The sequence below is a fragment of the Choristoneura fumiferana genome, chromosome 17, assembly GCF_025370935.1.
Source record: "Choristoneura fumiferana chromosome 17, NRCan_CFum_1, whole genome shotgun sequence".
NCBI classification, from domain to species: Eukaryota; Metazoa; Arthropoda; class Insecta; order Lepidoptera; family Tortricidae; genus Choristoneura; species Choristoneura fumiferana.
The window spans coordinates 16,467,341-16,482,375 of NC_133488.1; the positions used below are offsets into that span (position 1 = coordinate 16,467,341).

General features: G+C 35.3%; 2 protein-coding genes across 7 annotated transcripts in view; both read left to right on the forward strand.

Annotated features, from left to right (window-relative positions):
* The first annotated feature begins 130 nt into the window (after window positions 1-130).
* Window positions 131-9,389, forward strand: LOC141436922 (mutS protein homolog 4-like). 6 transcript variants are annotated; one of them, XM_074100050.1, is made up of 19 exons: window positions 132-329; window positions 410-572; window positions 2,762-2,922; window positions 3,078-3,155; window positions 3,235-3,383; window positions 3,620-3,810; window positions 3,979-4,100; window positions 4,182-4,408; window positions 4,958-5,152; window positions 5,876-6,205; window positions 6,528-6,631; window positions 6,785-6,887; window positions 6,971-7,087; window positions 7,361-7,462; window positions 7,606-7,719; window positions 7,816-7,886; window positions 8,008-8,145; window positions 8,214-8,412; window positions 8,504-9,389. In XM_074100050.1, the coding sequence occupies exons 1-19, from the start codon at window positions 242-244 to the stop codon at window positions 9,368-9,370; spliced, it is 3,519 nt and encodes a 1,172-aa protein (XP_073956151.1). In that variant the 5' UTR covers window positions 132-241; the 3' UTR covers window positions 9,371-9,389. The 6 variants fall into 6 exon arrangements, with proteins under 6 accessions (XP_073956148.1, XP_073956153.1, XP_073956150.1 ...); XM_074100051.1 differs by having other exon boundaries at window positions 133-329; window positions 3,090-3,155; XM_074100047.1 differs by having other exon boundaries at window positions 131-329; window positions 3,979-4,408.
* A 1,863-nt stretch (window positions 9,390-11,252) lies between these two features.
* Prp8 (pre-mRNA processing factor 8) overlaps window positions 11,253-15,035 on the forward strand; it is a 33,534-nt gene continuing 29,751 nt past the window's right edge. The window contains exons 1-5 of the mRNA XM_074100731.1: window positions 11,253-11,382; window positions 11,504-11,703; window positions 13,510-14,398; window positions 14,483-14,733; window positions 14,821-14,983. Coding sequence (XP_073956832.1) covers window positions 11,517-11,703; window positions 13,510-14,398; window positions 14,483-14,733; window positions 14,821-14,983 — 1,490 coding nt within the window. The 5' untranslated portion in view covers window positions 11,253-11,382; window positions 11,504-11,516. The remainder of the gene's footprint in view (window positions 11,383-11,503; window positions 11,704-13,509; window positions 14,399-14,482; window positions 14,734-14,820; window positions 14,984-15,035) is intronic.

Genomic DNA, 15,035 nt, shown 5'->3' on the forward strand with positions numbered 1-15,035 from the left:
TCCGATTTTGTTTTATTTTTATCATCTTAATATATTACTTTCAAAACATTAAGGATTAAGATTTAAAAAATAAATTACAATATTTAATTTGATAAATAAAACTACCTCCTAAAAATTAAAGCTTAATAAGGACCATACGTAAAAAGGCGCGAAGAAAAAGTTTGCAAAAGTTTGAAGCTCGAATCCTAATATTGTAGGTAATGGAACTAGCACTAAAACAAATAGCATTCATAAAATTACAATGAATGTTGTGCAAAGAGAAACAATAAATTCAAATAAAATAAATAAAAAGTCAAAGAAAGACCTAGTGAGGAAAGAATTTTCTTGGGGTAAGTCCTTTTACGAAACTCAGCTACTTCCTAGCTTTTCACTTCCTAGCAATTTTAAATTAATTCTATTTGACAAACAGGAATTCGTGGTGGCACATCGTTATTGCCAAATAAATCAACAATTTCGAATAGTGGTCCGCGATACCAATTCATCAATAATAATAATAATGGCGAATCTACGTCAAAACCGAAAATATCTTCTATGGGGCCTCCATTGGAGCCCCTAAAAAGTTTGAAGCGCAAGTAAGTATAAATTCATGGTTTTCAGTTTTACCGTTACGCTCGTATTTGACAAACCATCATTATTGCCAAATAAATCAACAATTCCGAATAGTGGTCCGCGATACCAATTCATCAATAATCAATAGTTTATTTGCGAACTTCCTTCCGCTGGCGTTCGTGTCCTCATAGTGTGGTGTATGTTTTTATATGTTTTAGTTTTTAAATGGGTTGCGGCTTGCCGTTACACTATGCTGAGTGGGGTCCACTTTATACTATTCGATGTTATTTTTATTTTTTTCCTTATAATGTATTTTTATCTGTATCGAATATGTGTAAATGAATGTTTCTCTCTCTCTCTCTCTCTCTCTCTCAATAATAATAATAATGGCGAATATACGTCAAAACCGAAAATACCTTCTATCCATTGGAGCCCTAAAAAGTTTGAAGCGCAAGTATGAATAATTCATGGTTTTCAGTTTTACTTGTGTGTATTGTGGTTTTACCGTTACGAGTAGAAAAATTCGAATGGCTACAGCCAGGGCACGAAATTCAAAAATCGAATTTCGTATCGTATCGTCCCTGCAATGCTACTACGAAACTCGAAACTCGAAGTTCGTGTCGTGCGGTCCCTCTCGCTCTCGTATTAAATAGTATAAGTGCCAGAGGGACCGCACAACACGAACTTCGAGTTTCGAGTTTCGTAGTAGCCCTGCTATCACTCTCGTATTGAATAACATAACATAATGCGTCAACGGAACGGCAAGAGACAAAGTTCGAATTTTGTACTTCGTAGTATAGGACCAGCAGGGCTACTACGAAACTCGAAGTTCGTATCGTACCGTCCCTCTTGCTCTCGTATTAAATAGTATAAGTGTCAGAGGGACCGCACGACACGAACTTCGAGTTTCGAGTTTCGTAGTAGATTGCGGGGCTATACCACAGAATAAGTAATAGTACAAGTGGCTATACCTCTACTATACCTATAAATGGTTATATTTATAATCAGTGGCGTAACTATAGGGTGGCAGGGCTGGCAAAATGCCACGGGCCCCCGACCCAAGAGGGCCTCTGTCAAAGAGGCCGCGAGCTCAGAAATATTTTTTTAACATTGTACCTGAGTATTTTATTTTACTTAAAATCAAATTAAGTACAACGTGACGATTTTTACTGATACGGCCCCATCAAAAGAATTTGCCACTGGCCCCAGATGGTATAGTTAGTTCTACGCCACTGATTAAAATGATGTATTGGATTCTACGTATTAGATTATTCAAGGTTGTGGATAATTTTATTCGTAACGTGAAAACTGCACTTTAATCTTTTTTTTTGCGGAAACAATGCTATTTTTTACTTCTGGTTGAAAAATTAGAATAAAGAATAAAAGCGTAAGAATGTTGCCAGTGTCAAAAAAGCAATGTAGATAATTTTTAGTCTAGTTTCGATTTTAGGTATAGGTATATTTTAGCTTACTTTATTTATATGTAAGTATATAAATTATACTAATGGAGTGAAATTTAAATACCATTTCTTCTCGGAGTAGAGGCCGAGTAACGTTCTTAGTGTTATGGATTTAATAAGAAGCAAAGATTGTAGAGCCAATTATATATAATTTGGGAAAAGAATTACTTATTCACACAACCATGTTTTATAGTGACATTCAGAATTGATTTGTAACTAAGGTAACGTATTAGCAAAGTACGTCACACTTAGCTCAATAATAATTAAACCAAAACAAAAGTCATAAGTTCATTAATAAAGAATAATAGAAATAGAAAATAAAATTATAATGCCAATTTGTTATCAAAACGGTTATCGATAAATAAATGTTCGCATGTGAATTACATCACGCGGATCATTCACACACGAAGTGTTAGGTGCAGTCGAGGTCAGAGAAAATAAACAATAACTAAAGAGAGAGGTTACATTCATCATTATTCTATTTTTAAATACCTTAAGCAACTTCCTTGAGCTACTAAGGGTAAATTATAATAAAAGCTTCAATAATCTTTGTTTTTATTGATTTTACCTCTGAATTCATAGTGCTATATTCATTGGAAAAAAATACCTAAAACGCTTGTAATTATAAGTAGGTTATAATTAACTTGATTAATATAATAAGTAAAACACCACACTAAAATGATGATCGATGGACAAATATAAAGAACCGTTGTTGTAAATTTAAATGCTAAGAAAAAATATATATTTTTAAGATTACTCCAAAACTCTAACTCTACCAAGCCGGAATCATCATCCAGCGGCAAAGCAAGGCAACCAAGAGTATTGGCTAGCGATTCAGCAGCAGCTGAATCAGACTTCTGCACACCTAAGAACAGACCGAATGCATTGAGATACATCAGCAGCAGTAGCAGAGGTATGATTTCGTTTTTGTAGCTCGTCTTGTTATAGTTATTAGTTTTGATTGTTATCGTATAATAACAATGTGCGACACGTGAGAAACTGGCTTCTTAGTCTATATATATACTTTCTGTGAGATTTATTTTTTGAAATGCTCAGTAACCTCTATAGGTCAACTTTCAGGTGGATATAGCGGAACTAGATCAGCCCGATCATCTAGCACCGCTGTGGAACCTAGCGTTATTTTAGGTCAGTTTTGATGAAATGTATTAGACAATTAAAAAATGTTATGACACGTGATCACGAAAAATATGCATTGTAATTTCAGCTATATCAGAAGGCAGAGGTATGGCACGTGGTGAGATAGGTATGGCAGCAATTGACTTAAGGCATCCCAATTTAGTGCTTTGTCAATTCAGCGACTCGCTTCTGTACACGCACACTATGACTAAGATAAATTATTTCAATCCTATCGAAGTAAGTATAAGCAGCCAATACCTACTATTTAATGTACCTTTAAAATTGACTTTAGTATATAATATGCTTCTAGTACTACACTAGTTTTTTTATTTGGTATTAATATAAATAAATTAAAATCAATTAACAACAATCAAATGCTTTGTATGTATTTATGTACTTAAAAAAAATTAACACCGCTCTTCAGTCCTACATACAGCAAGGTTAATGTAAAGATACAATATCTATATCGACAGATAATAGTTCCCAACACATTCTGCGAAGGCGTGCAACCTAGCCAGCTTTATCAGCTCATAAGAGACCAATATCCTTTGTTAAACTTGACTACGGTCCAACGAAGACACTTTAATGATGCTGTAGGTCGTCAACATATACAGACGTTATGTGCACCCCACTACAGCCCTGTGTTTCTTCAGATTCTTGACAAGTGAGTCTGCGCATCACAAAAAAAACTACTAGGATAATAAATAATCTGAAATATCACTTTATACAATTATCGGAACATTTGTAATGATTCTTTTACTTATGTAAATCATTTTTATGTGGATTCATTTCTAATAAATGTCTTACAAAAATAAATTTTACGCGATTTCAGATTCTATGCATTAACAGCAGCTGCAGCAGTACTTAAATATGTGGAATACATCCAATGTGTAGTTTTTGCGAGAGAATCCCTGAAAATCGAATATCATTCATCAGAGAATACAATGATAATTGGTACTTTTCGTATAAAAGTTACAAATATTAAGTACTTGTTTACGAATGGAAAGGGTAATACAGCTGTCTTATTTTTGATAGATGTAGGAACAGCAACTCAACTGGAACTGGTGCAACCTTTGCTACCTTCAGCGGGGGCAACTTGTTGTCTCCTAGGAGTATTAGGTCCAACTTATACGGTTGGTGGAATCAGAGCTTTGAGGGCAGCAATACTACAGCCGTCATGCAAAAAGGAGTTCATTGAAAATAGGCTAGATGCTGTTCAGGATCTAATTGAAAATGAATCTGGATTGATGATAGGATTACAGGTAAGTTAAAATAATATTAAGCAAAACCTATGCGGCATTAAAACCGATTCAATTTTTATTTTAGTTCGCTTATGATAATAACGATACAGCAAAGTAATGCCTGAATCAATATTCAGGCATTATTTTGCTGAGGCCCACATAAATGTACTAGCTACAATATTTTTGCGTTGTATCTTCGCCACCTATTATTTATGCACCACAATTACGTCTATATAAATGAAAAACGTTAGTAGTTTGAGTAATATTTGTGATAATTGGCGATTTGTGACAAATATATTGTATTTTTTTTTTGTGGTAGAGGAGCAAGGGGTTCTGCATATTAATATATAGGTATTGTATGTCTCGCACAGATGTAGCCGTGTTCCACGGTTGGTAAGGGAGAAGCAGGGTAAAAAAAGTGATTCAATAACAAATATGCTTATGCATCCCTTCTTCTATTGATTGATATGCATATTTCGGTAACATCAGTAAACTCCTATGTCCTATCAGATAGGACCTATCTTATCTATGATTCACACTTTAAAACAACATCGAACGATGCTCTTTTAGGATGTGGTTAAGAAATTATCAGACATCGACAGAATATTGTTACTATGTGTTGAGCCACAAAACCAAGACATGAACAAGATGGGTGAGGCCCAGTTGAATCAGGTACTACTACTAAAAACCACTTTGGAAATGGTACCAAAGCTTGTTGAAGCACTGAAAGTAGCTAACAGCGGGAGACTTCAAAAAATGAAAATGGTAAAGCGTTACATAATTCATTACGGCTATTAATTAAGGTTCCGTAGCCAAAATGGCAAAAACGAAACCCTTATAGTTTCGCCATGTCTGTCTGTCTGTCCGTCCGCGGCTTTGCTCACGGACTATCAATGCTGGAAAGCTGTAATTTTTGCACGAATATATATGTAAACTATGCCGACAAAGAGGTATAATAAAATAATAAAAAAAAAAATTTTAGTGTACCTCCCATAGACGTAAAGTGGAGGTGATTTTTTTTTCTCATCCAAACTTGTAGTGTGTGGTATTGTTGGATAGGTCTTTTATAACCATTACGGGGTTTCCAAAACGATTTTTCGATTCAGTGATATGTTTGCAAAATATTTAACTTTGAAGTGCAATTTTTTATTAAATCGAGCGTCCCCCCCCCTCCCCTCTAAAATCTTAACCACTGGGTGGGAAAATTTGAATAAAATCAGGATTGTAGTAAGTATAACAGACTAACACATAAAACTATTAACGGTTAAGTTTTCTTGAAAATTCTCAATAGTTTAAGAGAAAATAGCAGCTTAAGGTATAAAATATACCTAAACTTGGAATCTTCCGTACAATATACGAAATCCTTAGAAAAATATTACTTAATTTTTTCGTAATGGCTACGGAGTCCGACACGCTCTTGGCCGGTTTTCTTTGTAAACAATGATAACTATTTAATCTTATGGTGTTTGTTTTAATTTTAATGCAAAGGACTTCGAAAACCCCCAATTCAATGAAATATCTGAACGGATAAAAAATATAATCCAAGATGACGCTCATCTAGAGAAGGGTGCCATGGGAAGTCTCCAGAGGTGTTTTGCTGTAAAGCCCGATATAAATGGACTATTAGATGTGGCTCGGAGGACTTACTCTGAACTTATCGATGACATTCAGAAGATAGTAGAGCATTTGGGGGAATCGTACGAATTGCCGATAAGACTAAATCAAAACATGATGAAAGGGTTCCATATTGTACTAACAATTTCTCCAAATAATCGAAGAAATTTCAACGTTGAAGAGCTACCTCCAATCTTTATACAGGTATTACCATAACTTTATTGGACTTAAAGGAGATAAGAACTTTTTTTGATATTCATTAAATATTAAAGTCGAAAATATTATTTAACAAAATGTAAATGCAAAGAAATTAAAAAAGAATGAAGAAACTAAAAATAACTCGCTCTAAACCTCAACACTTGAAAATTTTATTTGTTATTAAGATCATTGATTTGATGTCGATGTCTATTTGCCAACTTATTTGATACATCACACTCAACCACTCGCTTAAATATCGCTAAGATATCATCTGTCTATTTTCCTACAATGTGTCAAAATAAGTATGATGCTTTGAATCCAATTCCAGGTACAAAATAATGGTACGAGAGTTTCAATGACAACAGAAGAATTAGTTGTTCTTGATCAGCAGGCTAAGGAGTCTTTGAATGAAATTCAGAAAATGAGCAATATGTAAATATTAATATCACTTTGAGTAACGATTTTTTAGCTAATGGGGATAACCCGCATCTTTTTTCTTTGGCCCTCGAGCTATTGAATCCATTCATACAATTTCAAGATCACATTCATTTTAAGTTTGATTAAATAATTATAATATTTTTTCAGTGTGATTGGAAGTCTTTTAAAGGACCTGCGACCATTCATGTCTAGTCTGTACAAACTTTGTGAGAACGTTGCCGAATTAGACATTCTACTGTCCATAGCTCAAGTAAAGTTATTAAATTTAATTTATATGTACCAAACTAGAAAACGGGATTGTATGTAAGATCTGATTTAATAACTTACTTTTAGGCTAGCACAGTAGGGTCATACACACGACCAGATTTCAGCAACCACCTCGATATACGCAATAGTATTCACCCACTTTTGGACTACAATAGCCAAACCATGCCAGTCCCTAATGATATTGTGAGTGTTTTTTTTTAGTTATCATAATTTTATATGACCTTTGTTTGGAAGAATTTGACTAGCTAGAATATCGTCACTACTTTGAAAAAAGCTCGTATCTCAAAATTGATACTTTTCTAATTGAACTTTACGAACATTGAACTAATGAACTAAAAGAAATAAATTTTCAATAAATTATTTACGAACATTATTTCAAAGGTCAATTTTGTTGACGTATTGATTTGAGATACTAGATTTTTTCAAAGTAGTGACGATATTATTGTAATGTTTCAGTATGCCAGCCCAGAGCAAAACTTCACAATAATAACCGGCCCGAATATGGGTGGCAAAAGCATCTACATAAAACAAATTGCTGTATTGCAAATTATGGCGCAGGTTTATTTTGTATTATTATCATCTAAAATTCTAAAGAAATAAGCTTGTATTGAAAATTAAATTTTTATTATAAATTTTATTCAGAAGTCAGTTAAAGTAAAAACTGAATTATCTGTCGACTTCAAACCTTAATTTCATTATAGGTTGGGTGTTTCCTGCCAGCAACAAATGCTGTTCTCAGAATTTGTGACCGTGTCTTCTCACGAATAGGCTTTAACGATAGTGTTGAGTTGAATGCCTCTACTTATGTCATTGAGGTACAAATTTAACAGATGTATTTTAAACATTGTCACATCTTTAGTCATAAAACTGCAAGTATCTACTTTTCGTTTGATTTCGACATCATGTTACAGATGAAAGAAATACAGCATATTTTGAAAGGTTTGACTACATCAAGCTTGGTAATAATAGACGAACTTTGTAGGTGAGCTTCTTACATTTTAACTTTCTCTTACATTAAAATTTAATAATTTTAGATTAAATTAGGTAGGTTAGATTTAGAATTATCACCTACTCAACTATCACTACATAACATCTTTTTTCAGGGGAACGTCAACAGAAGAAGGAACTAGTATAGCTTGGGCAGTATGTGAAGACCTACTTGCAAGTGATGCTTTTATCTTTTTCACAACGCATTTCATGTATTTGACGAGACTGCAGGACTTATATTTTAATGTCGTCAAGTAAGTTTCCACGTTCAAGGTAAGTACTTATCGTGTGTTAGTTATTAAATATTATAAATTACTTACAGTTTGCACACTGAAGTCAGAGAAGAAGAAATGACAAATTCGCCAGAACTGCAAAAGCGACTTGTCTATGAACATAAAATTAAATCAGGAATTACGAATATAAAGAACTATGGTTTGTCGTTAGCAGCGAAAACAAATTTGCCATCAGGAACAATTCAACTTGCATGGGAATTAGCTGAATTAATCGATAAAAACAGAAATGTAATAAAAATTAATTTAGTTGAACACTTCAACTTAACATTATTTCAGTCATTCAAATGTTTTTTTACGATGATGAAATTACACTTTTTAGCACCAGGATACAAACTCTAAATTTAAAAGTGATAACAGATTACTTTATGAACTCAACGCTGCAATAAGAAAAGAATCAAGGAGACACCCAAATAACGAAAGTTTTATAAGGAACATAAAGATCAAATTCAAAGAAGATAATCCTCAATTAATAGAGAGACTCAAGGTACAACGACGCAGAGCAAATAACTATATTGACACAAGTGATAATAATTCGTCCGTGTCTAATACTAGACAAGAACCTTCGAACGATGGAGTAATAAATTCTAGGAATTCGTATTCATCTAGTGATCAGCTTAATCGAATACCACTATCAATCAACAGATCTCAACAAAGACCCATAGTATACACCGATGGAGATGATAAAGAAAATAGAGATTTAATACACAATCTCGCTACTACAGAATGTCGAGGTGTTAAATCCTCGACTGAGCTTTTAAATACTATGATGCATCTTGACAATAATAACATTAATCAAAATCCAGAAAATACAAATGATGGCGATGAAAATGAAGATAACTATTTCGAAGAAGCAAGAAATGAAAACTTTGATAACGATGAGGATGACACTGCTAATAATACGGCCTTCATTGATGGCTCGATAATCATTTCTGATGTACATATTAACGAAGGTGGTTTGAGGAATGATACTAATGATCCTTTTACTGGCTCGGACTCGGAGCTTGCCGAAGCTATGACTCAAATCATTGAATGTTCCATACAAACCAAAACAAAAGACGATAGTGAGGTATCAACAGATGAAGAATTAATCAAAGAAACAGTGAATGATATTAACATGGAGTTAGAGAGTGTAACTGTTAGTTTAGAAGACTTGGTTCTTCCACCTCCACTGGAATTTAGAGATTAATAAAGGTTGTTCATTATTATTTTTGAATGTTTTAATTAGAACTTTATTTATTCCACAAAATAATAAATATATAGTATTGTACATAGCTTTAAGTACATCCCATTCTCATCCCACTAATATTATACATGCGAAAGTCTGTTTGTTTGTGTGACCTCATTCCGTCTAAACCGCTGAACCGATTTAGATGAAATTCGGTAGGTATACAGATAATTTGAGTCCCGGGAAAGAACATATAGGATACCTAGTTTTTTATCCTGGAAAATTGCATATTTGGCGAGATAAACTAATTGTGAGCGGACGGAGTCGCGGGAAACAGCTAGTATGTATGTATGTAAACTATTTATTGTACAAAAGAACTGAAACAAATTTTGAGATACTAGTACAAAGGCGGACTTACTTATCCCTTTCTCTACCAGTGAACTTTTGAGTGGATCAGAGGAGAAATCAATAGGGCTATCGTTTTTTGTCTTTCTAGATGGCGCTACTGTTGCGTGAGGTTTTTAAGTGTGGCTTTCAAAGTCTGTTATTACGGGCGTGAAAACAAAGTTTAGATTAACAACATACTTAATTGGCTTAAAACCGTACCATAAAAATATCGAGCAAACAGTGTTGCGTGTGTAGTCTCGTTTTGTTCGGAAAAAAGGGAGGACAAAAGTGTCAGAAAGACAAAACTGTCTCAAAACACAGACATTCATTCCCCATACATAACGCATAAATTGTCATAATTAATTTCAGGTAATGCAAAATATTCATTTGACATTTTGACACTTCGAAGACCTCAAGCTACACTCTAGCGGCGAGTTCATACACGATAGCCCTCAAACCGACAAAGAGTGAGTTTCGCCCATAAACATTATTTCATATATCTATAGGTACTTACGTGTAGAGTTTAAAATTAGGATTCTATGTGGACCCCGTGGAAATATCGGGATTAAAGCTATAACATGCCGTTTGTGCTATTCTGGTACTAAATAATGAGAAGGGGCAGACTCGAGACTTTTTTTACATTATTGATAACGTTACCATGTATCTCATCTTCCTACACTTCTCGTCTCGATGACGTAAGTGAACTTGCACTTGCAACCCTAAGTTGCAATCAGCAGGGCTACTACGGAACTCGAAGTTCGTGTCGTGCGATCCCTCTGACACTTACACTATATTTAATACGAGAGCAAGAGGGACCACACGACACGTACGCTCGAAAATAGTTTAGTTTTGAATTAGGTTTAGTTTAGTTTTAATGTTATCACTTCGTGGTTATTAAATTTTGTTTATAGTGGACTTAAAAAAAAAGCGTAAGTATGGAAAATAATAGAATTATAAGAATAGGTTTTATTTTGTAAAAGAATCTTTCTACAGATCCCTACCTACACCACAAACAAACTATATACAAATCAAACCTTACGTGTATTATACGAGGCAGAATAAGTAAGTAATAATAGCAGTAATAGTAATAAATAGTACGACGAGACATGCAATGGCAACACAAGCGAAAGCAGTGTTGCCAGACACCCCGCTTTTTCGCTTTTTACCCCGCGTTTTTGCCACTGGCCCCGCTGTTTTTTGAAAATATTATACACGAACAACTTTTAAATGTTACCACTTGCTCGTGGAAAAATGTGGTAAATTCAAAACTTCGAACGAACGAAACAGCCAAATGCTTAAGTACGGCGCAGCGGAAGCACTAGTTGTACTATGATTTTTCTTTGCCTTTCAACGTGCCAAAAAAACCTATAAACGTATTCCGCAAATCCGCATTTTCATTTAAAAATCCGCGTTTTGAAAGCGCAGCTCCCGCTTTTTGTATTCCGTCATCTGGTTATTTGGCTATTCTTTTGTATTCTAGCATCTGGCAACACTGACCGAAAGCGGCTAGAAAAAAAAAACATTTTGCAAATGGCCGCTAACGCTAAGTGGTACTTATGCGGCATTGCATTTTATTTCAGTTTTTGATCATGAAGTAATGCTTCACGAATTAGGATTGAGATAGTGAAATAAGTGTAAAAATACCTGTAAGTGTCCTGTTTAATCATTGCTATGATAAAATATGTGTTTTCCGTTGCGCTTGTTTACGGCGACGCGTTGCTTTTTTTGTTGTGCGCCATGTGATGTGTTGAATTGTTTTTGTTGTAGAAGGCGGTTAGCCATGTCGCTGCCGCCTTACCTGCTGGGGCCCAACCCATGGGCCACAATGATGGCACAGCAGCAGTTAGCCGCAGCGCAGCAAGCCGCTCTACAGGCGCACGCTGCGGCCGCTGCTGCTGCCCCTCCCGTCCCGCCATCGCAGCCCCCTAAACCACACCACATTCCCGAAGAAAAGATAAAAGAAAAAAGTAAGTACATTTTACTCACCAGTAAGTAGGTATGGATTGAAATGACCACACAAGTAGCAATGCTGAAAAGAAAGGTTATTATTTTAATTCCAAAGGATTATCACAAGACTCGAAATCTGAATGTAGTTATCGGAAAAGTTGTTTGAATATTGATTGATTCTAGTGATAGGCTGCATTTCCACCAGAGATGTGTGAGGATGCTTTGCAAGGAATTTGTCCGGAATCAATAGAGAAGCTTCATTTACCTATTCTTGCTCCGCAAAGCTGTTTGGTTCATTACAAACACATTATTCACAACACATCCTCTGTAAATGCAACCTATAATAATTATGGTTCAAGATCATTCTGCATTTTGCATTTGCACATTTCTTTTAATTATCATTGTTTTACTATCCATAAATGAATATTCGCCATACACTTTTAGCGATGACACAAATTGCTAAGCATCTCAGCGCCATACAAATATGTGTTTACGAAATTCTGGGATGCTGCCTTCAATATAAAAATTTAAACATTGTAGGAGTTTTACTATAAATACTTGTATTACATAGACTAGGAAATATTAACATGGGTAAAGTAAATGAAAACTAGCACATTTTATACCTACTTCTGTACAAATAAAAATATTTCCTTGTTACTGAGATATTATCTTGCAATTGGCTGTAGCATCGCTGGTGCTCATATCACACTTCATATAAATATGACACAAGCATGCAAGCTGCAGATTTACAAGTTCATTAGACAGGCCCTTGCATCCAGCGACTAGGTTTTGGTACAAGGGACAGTGTAACATTGTGTCTGATGCTCGCCATGAGGTTGACATAGACACATTTACCTAGTGTACTAAAGCCTCATTAAAATATAACATTAAAATAACTCTCTTTTGGGCAGTCGGGTAAAAAAAGCATGCAAGCTACTTGCTCAATAATATGCGAGCTAGAGGCATGTCTATTGTCAACCTATTGTGCTATTATTTTTAAGTGAACTTTTACTATGTCTCTTTTTACATTTATTAATTGCCCCTTTTATAAGGTTTTGCCATGTAGTTATTTGCCAAAACTATTTCCTATGGGGTAACATTAATGGCAATGGATATAATTTTCCATACCAGACACAATGGAAAATGCTGTTGTTGCTAACATTTATCCTTTCATCCACATCCTAAATTATAGCCCATGACTTGATAGGCAAAGAATTTTTCAACTCCCAGTTGGTTTTTTAACTGACTTCAAAAAGGAGGAGTTACATAATCAGTGCCAATAACCTGACAATCATGTTCTCTGTATGGAGGCCGTTTTCGCTACATAGGTTACAATCATATCATGTAGTGATATGTGGTTGTGAATTTCTTAATTTATTATGAATAATTCTAAAGTTGAAATCACGGAATGACCTCAAACGATTGCTTAATTTAATTGCTTGCTGTTGTAAACTAGTCCTTCCTTCTTTCTGTAAAAAAGGTTGCCTGGAAGAGATCGCTCGATAAGGCCGCCTATTGCTCACCTTGTAATTTTAATAATTTGTTTTCTGTATCGCTTACTATGTCTGGTGTACAATAAAGAGTCTTTGTATTGTATTGTATTGTATTAACCAAGAGCGCATTCTGTTTTAAGTAAAAATAATCGAGTCTTGCAATGAAGCTGGCATAGTCACACAGGTGCACTTAAGCCTCGAACAAAAAAAGTTAAAATAATAAATAAAAATGATAAATTGAAAAAAAAAAATGTTGAAATTTTCCAAAAAAAAATACATGCAAGTCTTGATATTTGGTTCCTTTTTATGGCAATTTTGTTAATTCATTTACAGCTCAAAAATGGCTTCAACTTCAGTCAAAACGCTTCTCCGAGAAGCGCAAGTTTGGCTTTGTAGATGCACAAAAAGAAGACATGCCTCCTGAACACATCAGGAAGATCATAAGAGACCATGGTGACATGACTAGTCGCAAATACCGTCACGACAAACGCGTGTACCTTGGAGCCCTAAAGTATATGCCACATGCAGTTATGAAACTTCTTGAGAATATGCCCATGCCATGGGAACAAATCAGGGATGTCAAAGTTCTATACCACATCACTGGAGCTATCACATTTGTGAATGAGATACCATGGGTTATTGAACCTGTTTATATTGCACAGTGGGGCACCATGTGGATCATGATGCGAAGAGAGAAGCGTGACCGTAGGCACTTCAAAAGAATGAGGTTCCCTCCCTTTGATGATGAGGAACCTCCCTTAGATTATGCTGATAACATCCTTGATGTTGAACCATTGGAAGCTATTCAAATTGAGTTGGATTCAGATGAGGATGGAGCTGTAGCATCCTGGTTCTATGACCACAAGCCTCTATTAGGCACGAGGCATGTAAATGGTTCTACATATCGACGTTGGAACCTCACTCTGCCACAAATGGCTACTCTATATAGATTAGCCAATCAGCTGCTTACTGACTTGGTAGATGACAATTACTTCTATCTTTTCGATTCAAAGAGCTTCTTCACTGCCAAAGCTCTGAACATGGCTATACCAGGTGGCCCTAAGTTTGAGCCCCTCGTCAAAGACAATTCAGCTGGTGATGAAGACTGGAATGAGTTCAATGACATCAACAAAATCATCATTCGGCAGCCAATCAGAACTGAGTACAGGATCGCCTTCCCTTATCTGTACAATAACCTACCACACTTTGTTCAGCTGTCTTGGTAAGAAAATATCTTGCTAAATAAAACTTTTTAAAATTATTTTTTTTGGAAGTTTCATATTAAATTTATTCTTACTTTTAATAGGTATCACACACCAAACGTGATATACATCAAAACAGAGGATCCAGACCTACCAGCCTTCTACTTTGATCCCCTGATCAACCCAATATCACACCGGCATTCAGTTAAGTCCCTGGATCCAGTTCCTGATGAAGAGGAGTATGTGCTGCCTGAAGAAGTCACTCCATTCCTGCAAGAAACTGCCTTGTACACTGATAATACTGCTAATGGCATTGCCTTGCTCTGGGCCCCGAGGCCCTTCAACATGAGATCAGGTAAGAACCAATTATGGCAAAATTTATTTGCAGTTAGTTGTGTAATTGTTTTTTACAGTTTCATGATTAACTCATTATTGTTTTAAGGTCGCACTCGTCGTGCTATCGATGTACCACTTGTAAAGACATGGTACAAGGAACATTGCCCACCTGGACAGCCTGTGAAAGTCAGGGTATCATACCAGAAACTTCTGAAGTACTATGTGCTCAATTCATTGAAGCATAGACCTCCAAAGCCGCAGAAAAAGAGGTGACAAATAACACTTTTATTAATCACATGTCTATCTGTAAAAGTACAAGTA